This window comes from Schistocerca nitens, chromosome 7 (assembly GCF_023898315.1).
Source record: "Schistocerca nitens isolate TAMUIC-IGC-003100 chromosome 7, iqSchNite1.1, whole genome shotgun sequence".
NCBI classification, from domain to species: domain Eukaryota; kingdom Metazoa; phylum Arthropoda; class Insecta; order Orthoptera; family Acrididae; genus Schistocerca; species Schistocerca nitens.
This window is the reverse complement of record NC_064620.1, coordinates 277,775,318-277,800,665: the sequence shown is the minus strand read 5'-3', so window position 1 is coordinate 277,800,665 and position 25,348 is coordinate 277,775,318. Positions and strand designations below refer to the sequence as shown.

General features: G+C 40.1%; 1 protein-coding gene across 1 annotated transcript in view; it reads left to right on the top strand.

Moving 5' to 3' along the window:
* LOC126195572 (dynein axonemal heavy chain 2) overlaps positions 1-25,348 on the top strand; it is a 957,657-nt gene that overhangs the window by 628,579 nt on the left and 303,730 nt on the right. Inside the window, 1 exon segment of the mRNA XM_049934198.1 lies at positions 6,820-6,984. Coding sequence (XP_049790155.1) covers positions 6,820-6,984 — 165 coding nt within the window.

Genomic DNA, 25,348 nt, shown 5'->3' with positions numbered 1-25,348 from the left:
ATTGAAATTAGCGGAGATTGAGGCCTGGCGGATAACGAGAAGAGAGGATATACTGATGGGAAAGTTCCCATCTCTGGAGTTCTGAAAGTTTGGTGTTAGTGGGAAGTATCCAGATAACCCGGACGGTGTAACACTGTGCCAAGATGTGCTGGCCGTGCACAAAGGCATGTTTCCAGAATGAGATTTTCACTCTGCAGCGGAGTGTGCGCTGATATGAAACTTCCTGGCAGATTAAAACTGTGTGCCCGACCGAGACTCGAACTTGGGACCTTTGCCTTTCGTGGGCAAGCACTCTACCAACTGAGCTACCGAAGCACGACTCACGCCCGGTAGTCACAGCTTTACTTCTGCCAGTATCTCGTCTCCTACCTTCCAAACTTTACAGAAGCTCTCCTGCGAACCTTGCAGAACTAGCACTCATGAAAGAAAGGATATAGCGGAGACATGGCTTAGCCACAGCCTGGGGGATGTTTCCAGAATGAGATTTTCACTCTGCAGCGGAGTGTGCGCTGATATGAAACTTCCTGGCAGATTAAAACTGAGTGCCCGACCGAGACTCGAACTCGGGACCTTTGCCTTTCGCAGGCAAGCGCTCTACCAACTGAGCTACCGAAGCACGACTCACGCCCTGTACTCACAGCTTTACTTCTGCCAGTATCTCGTCTCCTACCTTCCAAACTTTACAGAAGCTCTCCTGCGAACCTTGCAGAGCTAGCACTCCTGAAAGAAAGGATATAGCGGAGACATGGCTTAGCCACAGCCTGGGGGATGTTTCCAGAATGAGATTTTCACTCTGCAGCGGAGTGTGCGCTGATATGAAACTTCCTGGCAGATTAAAACTGTGTGCCCGACCGAGACTCGAACTCGGGACCTTTGCCTTTCGCGGGCAAGCGCTCTACCAACTGAGCTACCGATGCACGACTCACGCCCGGTACTCTTAGCTTTACTTCTGCCAGTATCTCGTCTCCTACCTTCCAAACTTTACAGAAGCTCTCCTGCGAACCTTGCAGAACTAGCACTCCTGAAAGAAAGGATATAGCGGAGACATGGCTTAGCCACAGCCTGGGGGATGTTTCCAGAATGAGATTTTCACTCTGCAGCGGAGTGTGCGCTGATATGAAACTTCCTGGCAGATTAAAACTGTGTGCCCGACCGAGACTCGAACTCCCGAACTCCCGAGTTCGAGTCTCGGTCGGGCACACAGTTTTAATCTGCCAGGAAGTTTCATATCAGCGCACACTCCGCTGCAGAGTGAAAATCTCATTCTGGAAACATCCTCCAGGCTGTGGCTAAGCCATGTCTCCGCTATATCCTTTCTTTCAGGTGTGCTAGTTCTGCAAGGTTCGCAGGAGAGCTTCTGTAAAGTTTGGAAGGTAGGAGACGAGATACTGTCAGAAGTAAAGCTGTGAGCACCGAGCGTAAGTCGTGCTTCGGTAGCTCAGTTGGTAGAGCGCTTGCCCGCGAAAGGCAAAGGTCCCGAGTTCGAGTCTCGGTCGGGCACACAGTTTTAATCTGTCAGGAAGTTTCACCAAGGCATGTTTAGCCACAGGGTGATCCTCATGACCAACAACACACTGTCTGCCTGTGTCCATTCATGCGAATGGACAGTTTGTTGCTGGCATTCCCACATAGAAAGCTTCACAGTGTAGGCAGGTCAGTTGGTAAATCACGTGGGTGCTTTCACACTTGGCTCTTTAGATATAAAAGCAAAGATGATGTGACTTACCAAACGAAAACGCTGGCAGGTTGATAGATACACAAACAAACACAAACATACACACAAAATTCAAGCTTTCGCATCCAACGGTTGCTTCATCAGGAAAGAGGGAAGGAGAGGGAAAGACGAAAGGATGTGGGTTTTAAGGGAGAGGGTAAGGAGTCATTCCAATCCCGGGAGCGGAAAGATTTACCTTATTTTAAAGGTGATTGAGTTGGATGTAACAGTACCAAATACTAATTGTCAGAGAAACACCAGAGCCTGAAGATTCACAGTATATTTCCAGGCAAAGTGTAAAGAATGAGACAGAGCTGAGGCTTACCAGCCCAGTGAGGCATTTACATGCCTTTTAAGCATTTATTGTCTCCTTATGTCTTTCCTCTCATTGTTAAGGTTGTACTTGGGAACCAGACCTTACTCGCTCCACACTGATTCTATCCCTAAGGTACTTTATGTATGGAACATGTGGAGTAGAGGTAATAACATAGCAAAATGGAAACATCACACCTGCTATGATTACACACCTGTTAACAATTAATTTTCTTTCTTTTGTAATTGTCATCTAAATATGGCTATTCACCTTGTGTATATGTAGTATATGCTCAGGTCTGTTCAGACATTATGCACACTATATTTTCTGCTAACTCATTATTCCTATGATAACTTTTTATCCACTGACTGCACTAGTATATTTAGTTTTACTGGAAACTTTATAAATTAAAAGTAATGAGTACTTGTACTTACCACAATGCCATTTAAATTCGATTACAAATATGTACTGTGCACATTTTGTTGATACCATCCTGATGAATAATATAGTGAAAGTGCCTACCTGTAACAATTATTTTCTGTGAGAACTGGAACTGGTCATTGTATATAATGACAATAACTGTGGGAAAAGCCACAGTAATTAAAAGTTGTGTGGTGTACCTCATTGAAATATTTTCTGTAACACCAGTTTTACAGCAATTCAACAAACTTTCTTCAATGAGACACCAAGGACAGAATAAGGGTTTGCATGTAGGTCATTGTACAAGGTTCCTTCTTTGTCTTCTACCTGAAACTGTTCCACATGTAACTAAAATAATAACAGCAATGTCAGAGCATGCATAAATCAGTAAAGTAGTAAATTGCAACTGATTTGGTCACATTGTAGCTTTCTGACCTTTTGCACTACAATCTCTTAATTGGCACCTGAGGTAGGCTGTAAATCAGAAGAGTGTTCTTGAAAGTGGGTACCAGTGATTAGAAATATAAAGAACTTCAGTAAATATTTGTAACAGTAATGGGAATTCTTGGGTGGAACAACACACAAAGTAAAAAGAGGCAAATACTCACAGGGCATATCTGCGTAGCATAGAAACATGTAACCGAAAACAGTAGTCAAGCTAGATTTCGAGCTTTTGCTTTTTTTCTAGTAAAAGTACACACATAGATGCCAAAACAAAAGCTCTTGCAGCTATGGTAGAATTAATTATTCATTATCAGTTATTGAAAGCAATTGCGCAGCTGACGGAGGTGGTGAAGGGATAGGGAAGGAGACGCAAAATAAGGAGGGGCTATTGGTAAAGAGCAAGCCAGGTCTTTTGACATATGATTAAGTTGTTGCACAACAAAATGAAAGTAGTTCAGAGGGTAGAGCATATAAGAGATATAGAGAGGGAGAGGAGGGGAAGAGGTAAAATGAACAAAGGTGGAGATGGAAGGCGAGAAAGGGAGGGGTGAGAGAAAGAGTGTCAGGTGGAGAAGGGGAAAAAAGGGAGAGAGAATGTCCCCATGAGGGAGGTGAAAGAGTGGTGGGAGAAGGCAGCTCATGGTCTGGTTTGGGAAGGATTGGTGTGGACAGAAGATGGAATGGAAAAGGTAACGTGAGGCATATTAGCAGTGGTGTAGGCTAGGGCTTGCCAGAGCGGAGGATCGCAGGGTATGCTGGAGAGAGAATTTGCAACTGCATAGTTCAGAGAAACTTGTGTTGGAAGGGAGTATCTAAATGGCCTGTTTAGTAAAGCAGCTGTTGAAGTCATTTGTATTGTGGTGTGCAACGTGTTTAGAACTGGATGGTCTAGTTCGTGAACTACCAAAGTTCAGTGGTGACCTTTCATGTGAGTATGCAGTTGATTTCCTGTCATGTTGACATAGAATGCTACATAGTAATTGCAGCTTAGCTGATATATAACAGGGCTGCTTTCACAAGTAGTCCTGCCTTTTACTGGGTAGGAATTTCTGGTGTCTGGATTGCAGTAGAAAGGGGTGGGTGGGTGTATGAAATAGGTCTTGCACCAGGGCTGACCACAAAGAAGTGACCCATGGGGTGCAGGATTGGGATCAGGCTTGGAATGATGGGAAGCATATTCTGTGGGTTGGGTGGGCGGTGGAACACTTCTTTGGGTGACATGGGTAGGATTTTGGGTATGATATCGTTCATCTTAGGGTATGATGAGAGATGGTGAAGCCCTGTTTAAAGTTGTGATTGAGCTTCTAAATGCTAGCTTGATGCTAAGTGATCAGAGGAGTGCTGGTCAATGGCTGGTTAACAGTGTTTCTGGTTAAGAGGACATGGTGTGGGTGATTGGTATAGTGCGACAGTGGTTGCTTTACACTGCAAATGTGGCATTCATGGGTGGTGAGGCTGTAAGGCAGAGGCTTTCTGACATGAAAAGGGTGACAGCTGTCAAAGCAGAGGTGCTGTTGGTGGTTGAAGCACTTGATGTGAACAGATGTAACTTATTTACGGATCCATCTGACATGTAGAGATTGACATCTGGGAAGGTGGCTCATTGACTTGACAAGGACCAGATGAAGCAGATTCTTGGGGGAGGGGGGGGGGGGGATTGCATGGTAGAAAGAGCAAAGGTTATCCCAACCATGAGACCAGATCATGAAAATGTCATCACTCAGTCAGAACCAGACAAGGATTTTTAGGTGTAGACTAAATATGAAGAATTCCTCCAGATGAGCCATAAATGAGTTGGCATGGGATGGTCCCTTGTGGGTACACAAGCCAATAGTAAATTTAGCCTTCAAAAGTGGAATGATTGGGATCAAAATACTTCCGTGTATGGATCTCAACATTCCCATAGAACAAACATCTGCCTTTGTTGACCAACACCTCCATACTATTGTCAGAAACATCCCACCCTACATGCAAGACACTGCTCACTTCCTTCATTACATTTACAGAATTCCTGTCACATATCACCAGGCTCCTAGTCAGTCATTGTGGATGCAACATCTTTGTACACCAACATCCCCCATACCCATGGCTGTACCAGTCCCCATTGTACCAAATCCACTGGCTATTTCCTAATTCTCCTTGAGCCACAATATTTCATTTTTGAAGGCCAGTTCTTTAAGTAAATTTGTGGTATTGTCGTGGGTACTTGGACGGCACCATCCCTCGCCGATCTTTTTATCGGCCATCTGGAGGAATCCTTCTTATTCAGTGAACACCTATGACCCATTGCCTGGTTCAGATTCATTGATGATGTTTTTGTGGTATGTACTCATACCCTCCAAACCTACTCCCAGATCCACTTATCTGGTCATTCTCAACTCATTGAGCCACCTTCCTAGACATCTATCTACACTTTTCAGATGGCTCCATATATAAGTTACATTTTCTCACATCAAGTGCACCAACCACCAACAGTACCTCCACTCTGACAGCTGTCACCCATTACATGTCAAATAGTCTCTCCCTTACAGCCTCTCCTCACCTCCCATTGATGTGCATCTACAGTGGAAAGAATGAATCATCAAACTACACCGATAACCTTACTAGTACCTTTATTGACAGAAAATAACCTATCCAGCTCATCAGTCAACAGATCTCCCATGAAATCTTTCCTCTGACAACAGTAAATCTGTCAACCAGTCACCAACCAGCATTCCTCTGATCATCCAGTAGCACCCTGGCCTTGAAACACTCAACCACATTTTTCACCAGGGCTTCAACTGCCTCTCATTGTGTGCTGAGATGAGTGATTTGCTACCCAAAATCCTTCCCACATCACCCGAAGCAGTGTTTTGACACCCACCCAACCCACAGAATTCCATGACCATTTCTCTTCCAGTTCTGCTTCAAATTCTGCACCCTTGCAGTCGACCCAGTTGCAAGACTTGTCCTGTACTCCCAGCCACAACCTCCTACTGCAGTCCAGTTCCTGGCACTTCCTACCCAATAAAAGGCAGGGCCAAGTATGAAAGCAGCCATGGTGTGTATGATAATATTATGAAAAGGAAAGTTGCTACTCACCATATAGCAAAGACGCTGAGTCGTAGATATGCACAACAAAAAGACTGTCACAAATAAGCTTTCAGCCAATGAGATCTTTGTTGCAAATAGGTGACAAATAATTAACAGTCTACTCACATAAATGTCTACAGCCAAACTGTGACAAAAACACAAAGTTGACCAACCAGTTCCCAAAAATGCTGTACATAACAACTCAAATGATTCCAACACCTGCTTTACTACACAGGCCATTTGGATACTCCCTTCCAGCACAAGTTGCTCTGAACAGTGTAGTTGGGAGTCTGGCTAGCACAATCTGCGATCCTCCAATCTTGCAATCCCCCTGGCCTAAACCTCTACTAACCTGTTTCCCACTGCCTCACCTTACCTTTTCCCTTCTCCCTTTCGTCCACACTGCTCCTTCCCCATCCAGATTGTGTACTCTGTACTGTCTTCTCCCACCACTCTCTCTCCCCGCCCCCATTTTGTTGGCATTTTCTCTCTCTTTCTCTTACTTGATCCCCCATGTCCTCTCCTCTCTCTCACTCTCTCCCATCCGTGGTTCTGTCTTCAACCCCACCATCATCTCTTTTCCTCCCTTCTGTGCCCCCCCTCCTTGCTCTCCGTCTCTCTTTTATGCTTTACACTCTGAACTGCTTTTGTCTTGCTGTGCAGCCATTGAATCATTTGCATAAATATTACTTAATTGTACCTCATATTGCATATAAATAGTGCAATTTCATACTTCCATTACGGATTAGTAGCAATGCATGCCATTCTTTCTGTCCAAGGATCTAGTGTTGTGTGTGTGGTTTTTTTTAATAAGTATAATTTCACAATTCTTATGTAAATATTTGTTTTATTTTAGGCCTTAGATGCCTTGAATAAGAGAGACTTAACAGAAGTAAAATCTTATGGACGGCCCCCAGCACGAGTGGAAATGGTGATGGAAGCTGTGATGATACTGAAGCAGGTGGAGCCGACTTGGGCTGAAGCTAAACGTCAGCTTGGTGATGCAAATTTTTTGAACCAGGTACTCTCTCTAACAACTGTGGAATTAATTGTTTTGAACAACAGAAAATGTAGGATGGAATAATGACAATATTATGAAAAGGGCAACTTGCGGCTCACCATGTAGAGGAGATGTTGAGTCACAAACAAGCACAAGAAAAGAACTGCTGTACATGTGAGCTTTTGGCAAGAAGGCCTTCTTCTAAAGTAGAGTGAGGCATTACAGCCGAAAGCTCACATGTGTAGCAGTCTTTTTGTTGTGCCTATCTGCAGTTCAACATCTTCTCTGTTGGTGAGTAGCAGTCTGTCCTTTTGATAATATTGTCATTAATTGTTTTGATTATTTTTAAGACTTAACTAAAGAACAGCTACAACTTAATTACCATGCATGAATTTTGTAATGCATGGTAACTGGATTTGACAAATTTCATTTGCATGATTTATTTACTTTATTTTGTAATTTCATAGAACAATTCTATCAGTGCACAGGGTCATCAAATGAATCATTGGGCCAAATGGATAGTAATCAGATACACTGGATGATAATAATAATAGTAACAGGTTGGATGTATATTATGCTAGTTTCAAGTTAGTGTTAACAGGAAGGGATTGTGAAAGTGAAGATTTGGAATGATGAAGGAAAAATGAGGGAACAGACAAATAGAAGTGACAAAAATTAATGCTAATTCCTTTTACTAAAAGAATAAATCTGAAATACCATTCATTTGGATAATTAACAGAGGTTAATAAGCCTTAGGTATTGGTGCTGAGAACAGAAGTAGTTTTTCAGTAGTGCAGCTTTCAACTTAGGCTTGAAAATACACTATTTGTCAACAATTGTTTCCAATCCTTGCGGAAACTTGTTGAAAAATTTTACTGCCAAGTACTGCACACTTATCTGAATGATAGAGGAATGGATGTTTTCTACACACAGTTCATTTCTGTGTCTTACATTTACTGAATGGATGCAGCTGTTCTCTTCAAACAAGTTACTGTTCAGTAAATTTGTCACAAGAGTCATATAATAGTAACAGATTTTTTTAAGGATGTTAGTGGAGACTTTGTGTGCAAGACTAAAGTCTTACAAGAGAGATGCCATTAATACCAGTTATTTTGATTTGCCAGTCAACTTTTGGGGTCCAATGAAAGAAAGGTTTTAAAAATTCACAGACTGTGTCAATAGCATAATTTGTCAGGTCCTATATGAATTTCTTTCTCGTGCCTCAATTATGAATGAAAGCTGACAGGCTGTTGACAAGTTTTGCACAGAAAAATGAGCCAGAAAAAAAAGATAAGAAACTGTAAGGCATAAAATTGGTCTATAATTACTAATTAGAGGAAGTTCCCTTCTCTGAAGTTTGATAGGTGAGTGTTACTGTAGCATTTCTAAGTCTGTCAAGAAGAATGACCTGAATCATTGACTGATCTCTAAGATAGCTCATGGTTAGTCCTACACACTTTTGGGACTGTCACATCAACATGTAAATTCATGTCAGTATTATTTCATTGCTGATTGGTGGAACAGCAAAATATTTAATTAAATTTATGTAAATCAAAAATGTTATGAAAACTGTTCCTAAACTCTAAAAATTACTAAATGTACAGTACATATCGAAAGTCTTAAATATTTTTTCTTAGTATGTTTCCGTGTAATAGTCTTCTCTCAATTTCTTTCTTTTCTTTAAATTTTCAAGTCGTAACAATAATGTGGAATATTTTAAGCTGTGTAAGTTAGCAGTTTAGATTTCATTTTCTTTTGCTACCACATGATACATAGAGTCCCACTGAGGTTTCGAGGAAAATAACTAGATTTATGTTTCTTTCCAGATAAAAACAGGGAAACTGATTTGCAAAATGTCTGTTACTGCCCAGCCAAAATTCGTCCCACTTTTCACTTGAGGATTTTTCTTTCATTTCATTTAACTGGTGATAACATTGCATACAGTTTCCTTCAGTTTTCTACTCTAATGTTTCTCTAGTGATATTACCTCAATTAAGCTCTAAGTTGTTTTTTCTACTCTCTTTCTCAGAACTGCTGTCACTAATGTTTGCGCTATTCTGCATGGAAATTTCAGAAACTTGTTTGCACAATTGTTACTAACGGTCCTCAGAGCATTCTATGTGCAGTATAGATTTTTGTTTTCTACCCTTTATCCTCACTTTGATGTGATATCCTCTTTCAATTTGATATGTAATTATGTTTAACATATTGCAGTTCTTTTCCACTTTCAATTTTAGTTTCCCACTTTTCGCTGAATTTTGTAAGGGCATACTGTAACATTTTGCAAAATGATGTACAAAGAAAGAGACCAGAAAAAAGGGCCAGTGAATTCCTTCTACATCACAACAGCACACTGTGCCACACCTTGCCTTTGGTTGTTGACTTTGTGGCCAGAAAAAGTGTTCCTGTCTGTCCACATCCATCTTGCTCATCAGACTGAGCGCCATGTGACTTTTGGCCCTTTCTGAAAATTAAAACCATGCTTAAAAGAAAATATTTTGACACCATACCTGACACTGATAGGGCCGCAACAGACTAGCTGAATGCCCCTACAAAAGAAGCCTTCCAGAAATGCTTCCAATCATGGATTCAAGATTGGGATAAGTGCATTGACAACCAAGGACATACTCTGAAGGAGATTAAATCGAATTTGATATAAGCTTATTACTTTGTTTCTAATAAAATTATTCACCAATTTTTTTAAACACACCTCATACATTATGTTATCCCGTTTTACTTTGGGTGATTGTGCCAAAATGCTAATCATTTCCATATCAAATCATATAGCTAGCAAAATTGGTGTTTGTTGCATGCTGCCATCATGGTTTTGCAATTTTAATGTCTGTTAATGTCTGGCAGTCATTCAGGGTGAGGAGTCAGTCACCTTTCTCATCCTTAGTCACCTTATTTTAATGCTGTCGCCTGTTTAATTTTTGTCAACTTTTCAATCTTTTTTGTTTTTTTTTAGGTAGAAAATACATTATTTACTTGTGTTTCCTAGTTTCTGTGTTTATGTTCGTTCATTTAACTTTTATGAATGCTCCAGCGATGAAAATAGACAAAATCTAACTTAAGGGGGCTTCTGAAATTTTTGAGAGATTGTTTCTTTTTGAGTTTTTGAGTTTTTATATATTGCACAGTGGTTATTAGTATCAAATATTCCTCTATTACAATTGTTTCTGTTTTTGTTCCAGATTCTAATTTTGCTGTAGTAACAATACTGCTGCTGTGGTACTCTGTTCAATTTTGAAAATAAACTTTTTTAAAATCGGAAAATGCATTTTCCATGGTGATTGGCTTGTAAAGATAAGGAGTTTGAAAAGTAAAATTTCTGCATTGGGAAAAAGTTAGTGAAAATGAACTGATTTGCAGTGTGTATTCTCGCTTGATTAATTTGGTACAGAAGGTTTTCAGACCATTTTTAATCACCCACTTCCAACAAGACAAGTGTAACTTTGAAACTAAATGTGGACCACATCAGTTATGTTTAGAACACCCAGATCAGACACAACTGTCAAGTTCATTTTGTGTGCCAATGATATGGATGTTAAGTACCAAGGATAGTTCCACAACTACTGAACTGATTTGGACAATGAAATCAGTTGTGTCCTGTTACTCTAGAGATTTGTCAAATGATATTTGTAATGTTCACTTCTAGTGTTCCAGAACATCATCTGCTTTTGTCTAAGAATAGGAGATACCTAATAAATGATGGACTGGCACCTTATTCCAGGAATGTATGTTACAAGAAGCATGTTCATCATCTTATACATCGGGTTGTGATGAAACTACCAATTTTAAAGATAAAAAAGAATTACAAACATCACATTTTGGTCAAAGAGTAATTGTTGCATAACATGCATCACATAAGATCTTCCTTTATTGGCAAAGCAGATAGTGAAATGTTACTTCAGAAATAATGCAAAGCACCTTCTGAAGTCAACATGTCCCTAAATAAATGCCTTATTCTGGGATCAGATGAACATAATGTCAATAAAAAAGTGTTCAGGCTATTAGAGACTGACGTTCAGGAGACCCAAAGCAGAAGGCCTGTGTAAAGACTTTATACTGTTTATACTGTTCAGGTGAAGAAGCATCCCAATTTCTGGTCATTATTTGCCATTATTGTGGTGGTTGGTCTGTTTGCTGGGAAGAATTTGAAAAAAAAATCAGTCTTAAGTTTAAATTCCACTTCACAAGGTGGCTTACTTCATGACCTTCAGCCAAAAGGATTTTGGAACAGTGGGATTAATTAATATTACTTTCTTCTGGATATACCTCTAAAAAAGAATTCTGCTACTGTGCAATCCAAGTTCTACAACACTGTTGTGAATGCTTTAAAAATCAGGACTATATTTCATAATTTGGTCAGAATAACTATTCAATAAGTTCACATAATGTTTTTCAAATCCAAAAGCCTTCGATTCACAAGTTGTATACATAATAAAAACACACTTCAAATCTTGTTGACTCATGTTCTGAAGGTTTCTACCTTGAGAAAAATTCGGAGTATTTCTGATGTTCTTCATAATGAAATCTCTACACAGGGTAATCTGCTTACTCTTCAACAAGTAGTCGTTAGCAGGTGAGTAATTGAGAAGCTTAATAAACTGGAAGAATGTGATAAGTTTTGGGTTGTAAAGAATGTCCAAAAATATTATGCTGCAGCTTGCAAACATGGGTGGAAAAGACATGCTTATCAAGTGCACCACTAAAAAGCTTTAGGTATCTAGACCCCAAAGGAAGAATAAAGAGCAGAGGCTGTAGTGACATGTTAAAGATTGCAAAAATGATGCCGTACAGTGTCTGGCAATATTAATTATTAGATGAATGGAAGGTTCTACAATTCGGAAAAAGATGACCCAGCTTTAGATAGCAAATGTGTTTACAACTTCTGGCTGTAGCACATCTCAAAAAGAAACTGTTGTAAATAGTGAAGGAGAATATATTAATGATGACTAGAGTCTCTGTTATGTGTATGTGTTGTGTATATTAAAATTGTAGGAAAACACTGTGAACTAATGCATCAATCCAGTACCAGTACCAAATTACGAATTTACCTGCATATCAAGCTACCTTCTATTAGGAATGTGGGCGCATCCAACAACTGTGGTGTGACTTCCAAATGATAAAGCACAGCATTCAGTTGTCCTTTTCTTTCAGGTTTTATTAGACAAATCTAGGTTTTGGCTAGTGCCTAGCTATTAGCAATGTACTATTTCATTAGCTATTAGCAATGTACTATTTCATAGCTGAAATGTAGATTTGCCTAATAACACTTGAAAGAGAAGGACAACTGATTGCTGTGCTCTATCATTTGAAAGTACCTGCACATGTTAATAAATTGTATGGTAGTGAAAAATTGCCAAAACACATCCAGGATCCATAGAGTTAATGTATTCAAATGTTTCAGATCTTTTTAAGGCTTATCTTACATTGTACCATGGAAATGCGGACATAGAAGATATTCCATTTGGACTCACATTAGGAGAAGACAAGGCAGCAATGACTAGGGAGAAACACCACACCAACTGTCTAAGGAAGAACTTCTTTCCCAAGCTTCAGCTAAATTGAAGAAAGCACTTGAAAAAAATGATTTAAAGGCAGCAGAAGTGCCCCAAGGTGTAGCTGAGGGTGCACAAAGTATGAAAGTAGAAGATTAGATTAGATTAGATTTACTTTCATTCCAATTGATCCGTAGTGAGGAGGTCCTCCAGGATGTAGAACATGTCAGAAAAACAACAATACATGACAAATATTTACAACTCAAACGAATAAGCTAATGTACCATTCCACAGGTCCCAAGTGGCATGGTCGTCATTTTTTAATGAACGCTATATGAAAGAATCATGTTACAAATACTAATGCACTGAATTTAAAATAGAAAAAGTTTTTTATTTATTTATAAGGTAATAAAATTATTTTGAAGAGTTGCTCAATGTAGGTGAAAATACTATCAGTAATGTTTCAGATTTCGAGGTAGAATGGGATAGGAATGATGATGGAAATAGGATCACATTTGAGGAAGTGGAGAAAATGGTCAATAGATTGCAGTGCAATAAAGCAGCTGGGGTGGATGAAATTAAGTCGGAACTCATCAAATACAGTGGAATGTCAGGTCTTAAATGGCTACACAGGATAATTGAAATGGCCTGGGAGTCGGGACAGGTTCCATCAGACTGGACAAAAGCAGTAATCGCACCAATCTTTAAACATGGAAACAGAAAAGATTGTAACAACTACAGAGGTATCTCTTTAATCAGCGTTGTGGGTAAAATCTTCTCAGGTATTGTTGAAAGGAAAGTGCGAGTAGTAGTTGAGGACCAATTGGATGAAAATCAGTGTGGGTTTAGGCCTCTTAGAGGTTGTCAGGACCAGATATTTAGCTTACGGCAAATAATGGAGAAGTGTTATGAGTGGAACAGGGAATTGTATCTATGCTTTATAGATCTAGAAAAGGCATATGGCCGGGTTCCTAGGAGGAATTTATTGTCTGTTCTATGAGATTATGGAATAGGAGGCAAACTTTTGCAAGCAATTAAAGGTCTTTACATGGATAGTCAGGCAGCAGTTAGAGTTGACGGTAAATTGAGTTCATGGTTCAGAGTAGTTTCAGGGGTAAGACAAGGTTCCAACCTGTCTCCACTGTTGTTCATATTATTTATGGATCATATGTTGTAAACAATAGACTGGCTGGGGGAGATTAAGATATGTGAACACAAGATAAGCAGTCTTGCATATGCGGATGACTTAGTTGTGATGGCAGATTCGATTGAAAGTTTGCAAAGTAATATTTCATAGTTAGATCAGAAATTTAAGGACTATGGTATGAAGATTAGCATCTCCAAAACGAAAGTAATGTCAGTGGGAAAGAAATATAAATGGATTGAGTGCCAAATAGGAGGAACAAAGTTAGAATAGGTGGATGGTTTCAAGTACTTAGGATGCATATTCTCACAGGATGGCAACATAATGAAAGAACTAGAAGCGAGGTGTGGCAAAGCTAATGCAGTGAGTGCTCAGCTACGATCTACTCTCTTCTGTGAGAAGGAAGTCAGTACCAAGTCTAAGTTATCTGTGCACCGTTCATTCTTTTGACCAACTTTGTTGTATGGGAGCGAAAGCTGGGTGGATTCAGGTTACCTTATCAACAAGGTTGAGGTTACGGATATGAAAGTAGCTAGGATGATTGCAGGTACTAGTAGATGGGAACAATGGCAGGAGGGTGTCCACAATGAGGAAATCAAAGAAAAACTGGGAATGAACTCTATAGATGTAGCAGTCAGGGCGAACAGGCTTAGATGGTGGGGTCATGTTACACCCATGGGAGAAGCAAGATTACCCAAGAGACTCTGGGGTTCAGCAGTAGAGGGTAGGAGGAGTCGGGGCAGACCAAGGAGAAGGTACCCGGATTCGGCTAAGAATGATTTTGAAGTAATAGGTTTAACATCAGAAGAGGCACCAATGTTAGCACTGAATAGGGGATCATGGAGGAATTTTATAAGGGGGCTATGCTCCAGACTGAATGCTGAAAGGCATAATCAGTCTTAAATGATGATGATGATGATGATGATGATGATGATGATGATGGTGATGATGGTAATATACGTGTAATACAACTACTAAATACTTATGTAACATGAACACATTAATGCACTGAACCGGTGCAGAAGTTACTATGTACTTACACACACACACACACACACACACACACACACACACACACACACACTTATTTACAATGAACACATTACTGCACTGAAATTGTGCAGAAGTTATATATAATAGAGGGAAACATTCCACGTGGGAAAAATATATCTAAAAACAAAGATGATGTGACTTACCAAACGAAAGCGCTGGCAGGTCGATAGACACACAAACATACACACGAAATTCAAGCTTTCGCAACAAACTGTTACCTCATCAGGAAAGAGGGAAGGAGATGGAAAGACGAAAGGATGTTGGTTTTAAGGGAGAGGGTAAGGAGTCATTCCAATCCCGGGAGTGGAAAGACTTACCTTAGGGGAAAAAAAGGACAGGTGTGTGCGAGTGTATACCTGTCCTTTTTTCCCCCTAAGGTAAGTCTTTCTGCTCCCGGGATTGGAATGACTCCTTACCCTCTCCCTTAAAACCCACATCCTTTCGTCTTTCCCTCTCCTTCCCTCTTTCCTGATGAGGCAACAGTTTGTTGCGATAGCTTGAATTTTGTGTGTATGTTTGTGTTTGTTTGTGTGTCTATCGACCTGCCAGCACTTTCGTTCGGTAAGTCACATCATCTGTGTTTTTAGATATATTTTTCTCATGTGGAATGTTTCCCTCTATTATATATATATCAGTTGTATGGCTGATGGCAAGTTATTGAAAATGTGTGTTCCTAAATAATGCACACGTTTTTGTACAAGACTAAGTGACTTTAAATCCTTGTGAAGATTATTCTTTTTTCCAGTATTGATTCCATGAATTGAGCTGTTGGTTTGAAAAAGTGATATATTTTTAATGACAAATTTCATTAAGGAATAAATATATTGGGAAGCAGTAGTTAGTATCCCTAGTTCCCTAAACAGGCTTCTGCAGGATGTTCTTGAGTTCACATCACATATAACTCTTACTGCACATTTTTGTGCCCAGAAAACTTTAGCTTGGCTTGATGAATTGCCCCAAAAAATAATCCCATATGACATTATGGAATGAAAGTGAGCATAGTATGCCAGCTTTTTCATTTTTATATCCCCTATGTCTGACACAATTCGCATTGCAAATAGAGATTTGTTAAGATGCTTCATCTACATCTACATTCATACTCCGCAAGCCACCCAACGGTGTGTGGCGGAGGGCACTTTACATGCCACTGTCATTACCTCCCTTTCCTGTTCCAGTCGCGTATGGTTCGCGGGAAGAACGACTGTCTGAAAGCCTCCGTGCGCGCTCTAATCTCTCTAATTTTACATTCGTGATCTCCTCGGGAGGTATAAGTAGGGGGAAGCAATATACTCGATACCTCATCCAGAAACGCACCCTCTCGAAACCTGGCGAGCAAGCTACACCGCGATGCAGAGCGCCTCTCTTGCAGAGTCTGCCACTTGAGTTTATTAAACATCTCTGTAACGCTATCACGGTTACCAAATAACCCTGTGACGAAACGCGCCGCTCTTCTTTGGATCTTCTCTATCTCCTCCGTCAACCCGATCTGGTACGGATCCCACACTGATGAGCAATACTCAAGTATAGGTCGAACGAGTGTTTTGTAAGCCACCTCCTTTGTTGATGGACTACATTTTCTAAGCACTCTCCCAATGAATCTCAACCTGGTACCCGCCTTACCAACAATTAATTTTATATGATCATTCCACTTCAAATCGTTCCGCACGCATACTCCCAGATATTTTACAGAAGTAACTGCTACCAGTGTTTGTTCCGCTATCATATAATCATACAATAAAGGATCCTTCTTTCTATGTATTCGCAATACATTACATTTGTCTATGTTAAGGGACAGTTGCCACTCCCTGCACCAAGTGCCTATCCGCTGCAGATCTTCCTGCATTTCGCTACAATTTTCTAATGCTGCAACTTCTCTGTATACCACAGCATCATCCGCGAAAAGCCGCATGGAACTTCCGACACTATCTACTAGGTCATTTATATATATTGTGAAAAGCAATGGTCCCATAACACTCCCCTGTGGCACGCCAGAGGTTACCTTAACGTCTGTAGACGTCTCTCCATTGATAACAACATGCTGTGTTCTGTTTGCTAAAAAATCTTCAATCCAGCCACACAGCTGGTCTGATATTCCGTAGGCTCTTACTTTGTTTATCAGGCGACAGTGCGGAACTGTATCGAATGCCTTCCGGAAGTCAAGAAAAATAGCATCTACCTGGGAGCCTGTATCTAATATTTTCTGGGTCTCATGTACAAATAACGTGAGTTGGGTCTCACACGATCGCTGTTTCCGGAATCCATGTTGATTCCTACATAGTAGATTCTGGGTTTCCAAAAACGACATGATACTCGAGCAAAAAACATGTTCTAAAATTCTACAACAGATCGACGTCAGAGATATAGGTCTATAGTTTTGCGCATCTGCTCGATGACCCTTCTTGAAGACTGGGACTACCTGTGCTCTTTTCCAATCATTTGGAACCCTCCGTTCCTCTAGAGACTTGCGGTACATGGCTGTTAGAAGGGGGGCAAGTTCTTTCGCGTACTCTGTGTAGAATCGAATTGGTATCCCGTCAGGTCCAGTGGACTTTCCTCTGTTGAGTGATTCCAGTTGCTTTTCTATTCCTTAGACACTTATTTCGATGTCAGCCATTTTTTCGTTTGTGCGAGGATTTAGAGAAGGAACTGCAGTGCGGTCTTCCTCTGTGAAACAGCTTTGGAAAAAGGTGTTTAGTATTTCAGCTTTACGCGTGTCATCGTCTGTTTCAGTGCCATCATCATCCCGGAGTGTCTGGATATGCTGTTTCAAGCCACTGCTTCAGCAGTTCTGTGATGTGCTCCTCCCAGTTGAACTTATTGTCAAGCTGTAATCCCAAGAATTTAACACTGTCCACTTCTTCTATCTGCTTGTCATCGTATGTTAGGCATATACTCATGGGAGACCCCTTACAATTTCTGAACTGCATGTAGTATGTTTTTTCAAAGTTTAGTGACAAAGAATTGGCTAGGAACCAATGATTCATGTCCACAAATATTTTATTAGCTGACATTTCTAAGACTACACTTGATTTGCTATTTATTGCAATGTTTGTATCATCAGCAAACAAAACAAACTTGGCTTCTGGTAATGTTACTGATGAAAGGTCACTGATATACACAAGAAAAAGTAAGGGCCCTAAAATGGAACCTTGTGGGACTCCACATGTAATTAGTTCCCAGTTGGATGATGCCTTATAGCTTGATACATGTCTCTTTTCTAATAACACACTTTGTTTCCTGCCAGAGATATAAGATTTGAACCATTTTGCAGCATTTGCTGTTACACTATAAAATTCTAATTTACTTAAAAGGATATTGTGATTTACACAAGAAATGGTGAAAGAAAAGGAGTTGGGAACCATTCAAAAAAATCTTGAGAAAAAAAATCTAGTGTGATTACTTCATTTTTGCTCAGATTCCAAAGAAACAGTAATCCAAAAACATTTTATTGATCTTCTTCCAATACTTAAATGAAATGTGAAATGTCATTAAGTACAAAAATATGATGTTGATCTTGTTTGTGAATTACGGTTACCAATATTGAATTACTGGTTGGTGTATAAGTTCATATGTTTTTGTTTTGCATGTTGGTGTTCTGGTTGCTGTGGGTTTATTTATTTATTGTCATTTTTTATTTGTATTTCACTGTTGCTATTTGAGTTTAGATACTGTCATTTAGAGATAGTGACTGATGCTATGGACACGAAAATGAAGTACCAAGTGGAGAAATTGGAAAATTTCTGGCATGTTCTTCTGTTTGAGTTCAATAGAGGGGTGGCAGCAACGGAGGCAGCTAGCAACATTTTTGCCATGTATGGGGATAATGTCATTGGACAGAGCGTGGCAAGAAAATAATTTTGTCATTTTAAGGAGGATCATTCTGACAGTAATGATTCTCCATGTTCAGGAAAACCTTTGGTGTTTGATAAAGATCATTTAAATGTATTAATCCACAATGATCCACATCAGTGGGCTTGAGAACTGCAAATGTGATGAACTGTGATCATTTTATCATTGTGCGAGATTTGAATGCAATGAGAAAAGTTCAAAAATCGGATGAATGAATACTGCATGCTGTAACCCAAAATCACAAAAATCAGCTGGTGGCCATATGTGCAGCTCTGCTTGCTCATCATCAATTGGCTCGTGAACAACACTGACCATTCCTATTGTGTATTGTTACTGGTGATGAGGATGGTTGTCCATATGCTAATATAAGGAAAAGAAAGTACTGGTTGAGCCCAAACAAAGCAGCAACCCCCCCCCCTCCCCCCCCTACAAAGACCTGCATGCATCCACAAAAGATAATGTTATGCATTTGGTGAAACAGCAATGGTTTAGTGTACAACAAATAGCTTCCCCCAAGTGTAACCATCACTGCTGACATTTATTGTCAACAACTGAGACATCTTCCAGATGCAGTCCAAGAACAACCACAACTGCATGAAGTGATGCTGCTCCACAATAATGCCCATCTACTAGGCTGCCTTAAAACACTATACAGGAGTTGGCTTGGGAAGTCATTGTGTACCCACCTTTATTCACCTCATATTGCACCCTCTCATTGTCACCTTTTCCATTCAGTGTCAGACAACCTTCAAGGAAATTCCTTTCCAAATGAAAATGTGCTTCAATCATGGCTCGACAAGTTCTTTGCCTCGAAACCTTGTGATTTCTAGAGTCACAGAATCAAAAAGTAACCCCACCTTAGGCAGACTGTTGTAAATAATGAAGGAGAGTATATTAATGATCACTAGGGTCTCTGTTATGTGTATCTGTTGTGTTTAATAAACTTATAGAAAAACACCTTGAACTTATGCACCAACCCATTACCAATAACAAATTACCAATGTACCTGCATATATTAATAAATTTATGAAGGAAACAAATGGCCATAACACATCCAAGATCATAATAGAGAATTTTATAATGCTCTTAAAATGAATACCGTTCATTTATGCTGTATCTGTTTATTTATATTATGTGTCACCTTTTACTCACCTTTTTCAAGTATTATGTCACCTTTGTCACCATTTTCAAGTGGCACTGTGGCTCCTTACCATGTGTATTTAATAAATAAATAGTGAGTCCAATAAGAAGTGGTCGACTACTGAAGTTTCGAAAAAGAATGAAAGAAATGTATTAAAGTACCAGAAATATAGGAGGGATGGCCAGGAAGTCGTGCATTCTAAATTATTCCTCTTTTAATTCGGAGTAAAATAAAATGACGATAATGCCGTAGGTAGTCAGTATCAACATGAAAAGTTCTTCAGTTTTCATATCATTTCCATTCTTTTCAAAAATTGCTATCCATCAGTCAGCAAGGGGTATCCAGCACTGAATGAGGGTATGTATTCTCATGTGGAGAGGTCACAGCCCCTGCTCCTCAGTAATTGGTTTACAAAAGTTCAGTGTCCACATTTTCACAACCTTCAGTGTAACTAAAAGCAAACTTAACACAGTGGAGTTGAGCACACGTATTTTATGAGCAAATGGAATAGTTTTAGGTGGGTTACTACCAATGATTAAAGTAACATTCCTGTTAATAAGAACCTTATGTCCTGTAGGCACATTACTGCGGAAGATAACTCCATAATTCTGGGGAATTAATATGTATAAATTAAGCCAGTACCTATAACGCTGTGTAAAGTGTGCAAAGTGTTTGAAACAGCTTCAAAATAATTCATTTATGTGTTGAAACCATTTGATCTGTTATTCTTCTCCACCCCAAAGAATTTTACGTAGAATGGTTCATGTAGCTTATGACCATTCTTGATTGAAATTGCATGACATGAAACTTTTGAGATAAAATTAAAACTGTGAGAGCTAAGTTTCTCCTGGTGTATACCGTATTCAAATAACTTATGAGAACACAGCCAGGTGATGTCATCAACAATTTCTGATATTTCAACAGTTGCTCACCCTTACTTTTTCGAGGCAAAACTGCAGCAAGTAAGTAATGTGGAAGGGAATTTAAAACATCGGTTCGCAGTGCGATTCTGGAAAGTTAAAACACACACACACACACACATGCTCTAAAGACACTAGCATCACCGCACAACCAAAGGTGACTGTCATCAAGTGTTATCAATAGTGAAAATTAATAACCAACACATGAGATAGCATTAACTCTGTCCCTCTGTTTTTTTACAAGGGAGAGAACGGAATTCCACACAGAATTTAAGCAAAAACCTTCATCTTTATTTAGAAGATTGCTTGCTAATTTAATCTCAACTGCTTCTTTAATAACACTCTTCCAATTGCTGGAAGTCGATGACAGAATCTCCATGTTGTTATATTCTGTTGGATGACTGGTGCCAAGACAATATTCTATAATAGCAGAATTGAAACTTCCTGGCAGATTAAAACTGTGTGCCCGACCGAGACTCGAACTCGGGACCTTTGCCTTTCGCGGGCAAGTGCTCTACCATCTGAGCTACCGAAGCACGACTCACGCCCGGCCTCACAGCTTTACTTCTGCCAGTATCTCGTCTCCTACCTTCCAAACTTTACAGAAGCTCTCCTGCGAACCTTGCAGAACTAGCACTCCTGAAAGAAAGGATATTGCGGAGACATGGCTTAGCCACAGCCTGGGGGATGTTTCCAAAATGAGATTTTCACTCTGCAGCGGAGTGTGCGCTAATATGAAACTTCCTGGCAGATTAAAACTGTGTGCCCGACCGAGACTCGAACTCGGGACCTTTGCCTTTCGCGGGCAAGTGCTCTACCATCTGAGCTACCGAAGCACGACTCACGCCCGGCCTCACAGCTTTCCTTCTGCCAGTATCTCGTCTCCTACCTTCCAAACTTTACAGAAGCTCTCCTGCGAACCTTGCGTGAGTCGTGCTTCGGTAGCTCAGATGGTAGAGCACTTGCCCGCGAAAGGCAAAGGTCCCGAGTTCGAGTTTCGGTCGGGCACACAGTTTTAATCTGCCAGGAAGTTTCATATCAGCGCACACTCCGCTGCAGAGTGAAAATCTCATTCTGGAATAGCAGAATTGCTTGGTCATTGTAAGCATGTGTTATGCTTATGCCTGGTGCTTTGGTCCTCCACAGTTGTTATAATCTGACGAATGTGTGACATGCAACAACTGCAAGGAATACGACAGACACCTGATTAATGTTCTTTTATGTTGCATAAAGGATGATCATGGTGTGTGTAAGGTGGACGTCTGTCGTATTCCTTGCAGTTGCACATGTCGTATACAAGGTGGAATCCAAAATTTTTAGGACTGCTGCTGCCATCTGGAAAGTAGGAGTAGTAGATGTTTGCACCGCTAGGTGGTGAGAGCTGCGTGTCTAATGAGTCAGTGTGTGGAGTGGCATTCAACTGGGAGGACGTGTTGCATGTCCACAGTGATTTCCGTAATACACTGTGTTTGGTGTGTGGTGATTTTACGATGGATACGCAAACAGAACAGCGCGTGTGTATCAAATTCTGTGCGAATCTTGGGGAATGTGCTATGGAGACCCTTGCAATGATTCAACAAGTGTTCGGGGGACAGAGCATTAGCCATACGCATGTGTTAGAGTGGCATGCTCGGTTCAGGGCCAGCTGTACAGACGTCGAAGATGATACTCACACTCGAAGGCCTGTTAGCTCCACAACGTCAGACATTGTTGCAAAACTTCAACAACTGGTTTGTGTGTATCGATGTCAAACCATTCAAGACCTTGTGGATGAAGTGGGTATTGGTTATTGGGCATGTCAATGAATGTTGAGTGATGAATTGGGCCTGCATCACGTTGCCACAAAATTTGTGCCAAGGATCTTGACTGCTGATAAGAAGGCACAGCATGTTGAACTGTGCACAGACCTTCTTCAGACCACATCTGATGGTCCAACCTTCTTGTCATGAGTTATCACCAGTGAGGAGAGCTGGATTTACGGTTATGACCCAGAGACAAAGCAACAATCATCCCAGTGGAAGAGTCCGGGCTCACCAAGACCCAAAAACGTGAGACAGGTGAAGAGCAAAGTGAAGAGCATGATCATCATCTCTTTGATACCTAGGGAATTGTGCACAAAGAATTTGTCCCACCCAACCAAACAGTGAATTCCGTGTACTACTGTGATGTTTTGCGACGGTTCTGTGAAAACGTGTGGCAATGACGGCCCGAACTTTGGCGTCAAGGGAACTGGCTGCTGCATCACGACAACGCACCCTGTTACACATTCTTGCTCACCAGGTCCTTTTTGACAAAGAAACAACATGGCGGTTGTACCCCACCCACCGTACTCGCCAGATTTGGCACCTTGCGAGTTTGTGCTATTCCCAATATCGAAACTCAAGTGAAAGGTCATCAGTATGACACTCTAGAGAGGATTCATGAAACATCACTGGCCATGATAAACACCCTCAAAGAACAGGACTTCCAGAAACGTTTGACCAGTGGCAGAAGCGCTGTGACCAGTGTGTGCATGCAGATGGGAACTACTTCAAGGGTTATGGTGGCCATTACTCCAAAGGTAAGGTTTTCAACAGATGGCAGCACCAGTCCCGAAAATTTTGGATAGCACCTCGTAATTGGTCAGACTATCAGAACTATGGAGGACCGGTGCACTGAGAACAAGTGTCACCAAGGCTTATAGCAGCTGAGCAATTCTGCTATTACAGAATATTGTCTTGGCACGGAATATGACAACATGGAGATTCTGGCATGGACTTCCAGCTATTGGGAGAGTGTTATCAAGGAAGCAGTTGAAATTAAATAAGCAAGCAACCTTATAAATAGAGATTGAGGCTTTTGTGTAAATTCTATGTGGAGTCCTGCTCTCTCTCTCTCTCTCTCTCTTGTCAAAAAATTGAGGTTTAGAGTTAATGCTACCTCATCTGATGGTTATTAATTTTCAGTGTCAGGGTAACTTCTGGCATTTGTCATCTTTGGCTGTATGGTGGTGTAGTTTTTACAGTTGTGTGTGTTTTCTTTCTGGAATCACTCTGCAAACTGTGGCTTTAAATTCCCTTGCACAGCACTTACTTGCTGCAGTTTTGTCTCGAAATGACAGTGTGTGCAATTGTCAAAATATCAGCGGTTATCAATGACTTGACCATGCTGCATTCCTGTAAGTTATTTGAACAAAAGTAAAACTGTTTACTGTGAACTAATTGAAATTCTGATTAACTGTTATCTGATCTGTGTCTGGTAAGATTTGAGTTTTGGGCATTAATTAGTGTGTGTCCATGATCAACAAACATTACACTTTTTGACTGTCATTTAAAATCATTGGAATATTGTTTGTGTAGGTTGAGAGAAGGAGTGGGCACAATACCAGACCTTGTGGCATCCATACGTTATGTTTCCTCATTCTTAATTTAGTTTTATTCCTCTAACACAGTCTGTCAGGGTGACCCCTCTGCTTTCTGTTATGAAAGCAAGACTGCATTCATGCTATACATTTTCCATTAATACCACAATATTCTGATTTGTAAATAACAATTTTTGGTCAACACAAAGAAAGACTTTGGCAAGTACAGAACCATAAAGGAAATTAAATAGCTATGTAAACAAAGCATGGTTCACGAGATGGCTTAAAATATCTTATGACAGGAAAATATATCTGTTAGCAAGAACAAGATCCTGCAGTAGTTGTACACTCCCTAAACTACTCAAAATTACTAAGAAAAGTTATTAAAACATTAAGGAATATGCACATTATGTCAGAATTCAGTAACTCTTATAACAGGCTCAAGACTATATTGAATGTACTGAAATGAGGAACAGGACACTGAAATAAGGAATGGGACAACCAGCCACAGAACGGGATAATATCACTATTGAATTAAATCAATGGCCTATTAATGATGAGTCACAGGTAGCACATATGTTTACTAATAATTTCTTAAATATAATAGAAAATATAGGGACAAACACTTCAGGAGAAAAATCACATAGTATGTTGGAAAAGCAACTCTTATAAAATTCAATTATATGAATCTATCACCAACTTCCCCTTCTGAAATTGGGAAAATTATATATTCTCGTCAAAATAAAAGCTCATCTGGATTTGGTGTTGTTTCCAACAGAGTACTAAAGACTTGTTCCCATATAATAGGCACTGTCTTTTCTTAAATACACGATACATCACTAATGTAGGACATTTTTCCAGAGAGACAGAACTATGTCATTGTTAAACCCTCTGTAAACCCTCTGTAAGAAAGGTGATACGAGAGATACCAACAGCTACTGACCCATGTCTCTACTGATGTCATTTTCAAAAATTTTTGAGAAAGTCGTGTTCTAGAATAGTTTCCCACCTGAGCAGCAACTATATCCTCAGTAAAACACCATTTGGATTTCAAAAGAGTTGCTGAACTGATAATGTCATTTACAAGTTCACTCACTGAATTGTACAGGGACTGAATAACAAAATACAGTTTTACCAGTTAGTATTCTCTGTGAGCTGTCTAAGATATTTGACTGTGTGAATCACAATATTCTTGTGGTTAAATTAAGGTTCTGTGGAATTGATGGTATTGCCAACCAATGGATTATGTCATGTCAGCTGAAGGAATGCAGAAAGTTGTACTTATAGTTAAACAGTGGAAAATCCAGGATAGCAGGGAATGTCTAGCCTCAGCAGCCAGAGGCAGTGGTCGTGTGTGTGTGTGTGTGTGTGTGTGTGTGTGTGTGTGTGTGTCTGTGTGTGTGTGTGTGTGTGTGTGAGTTGCATTTGCGTGAA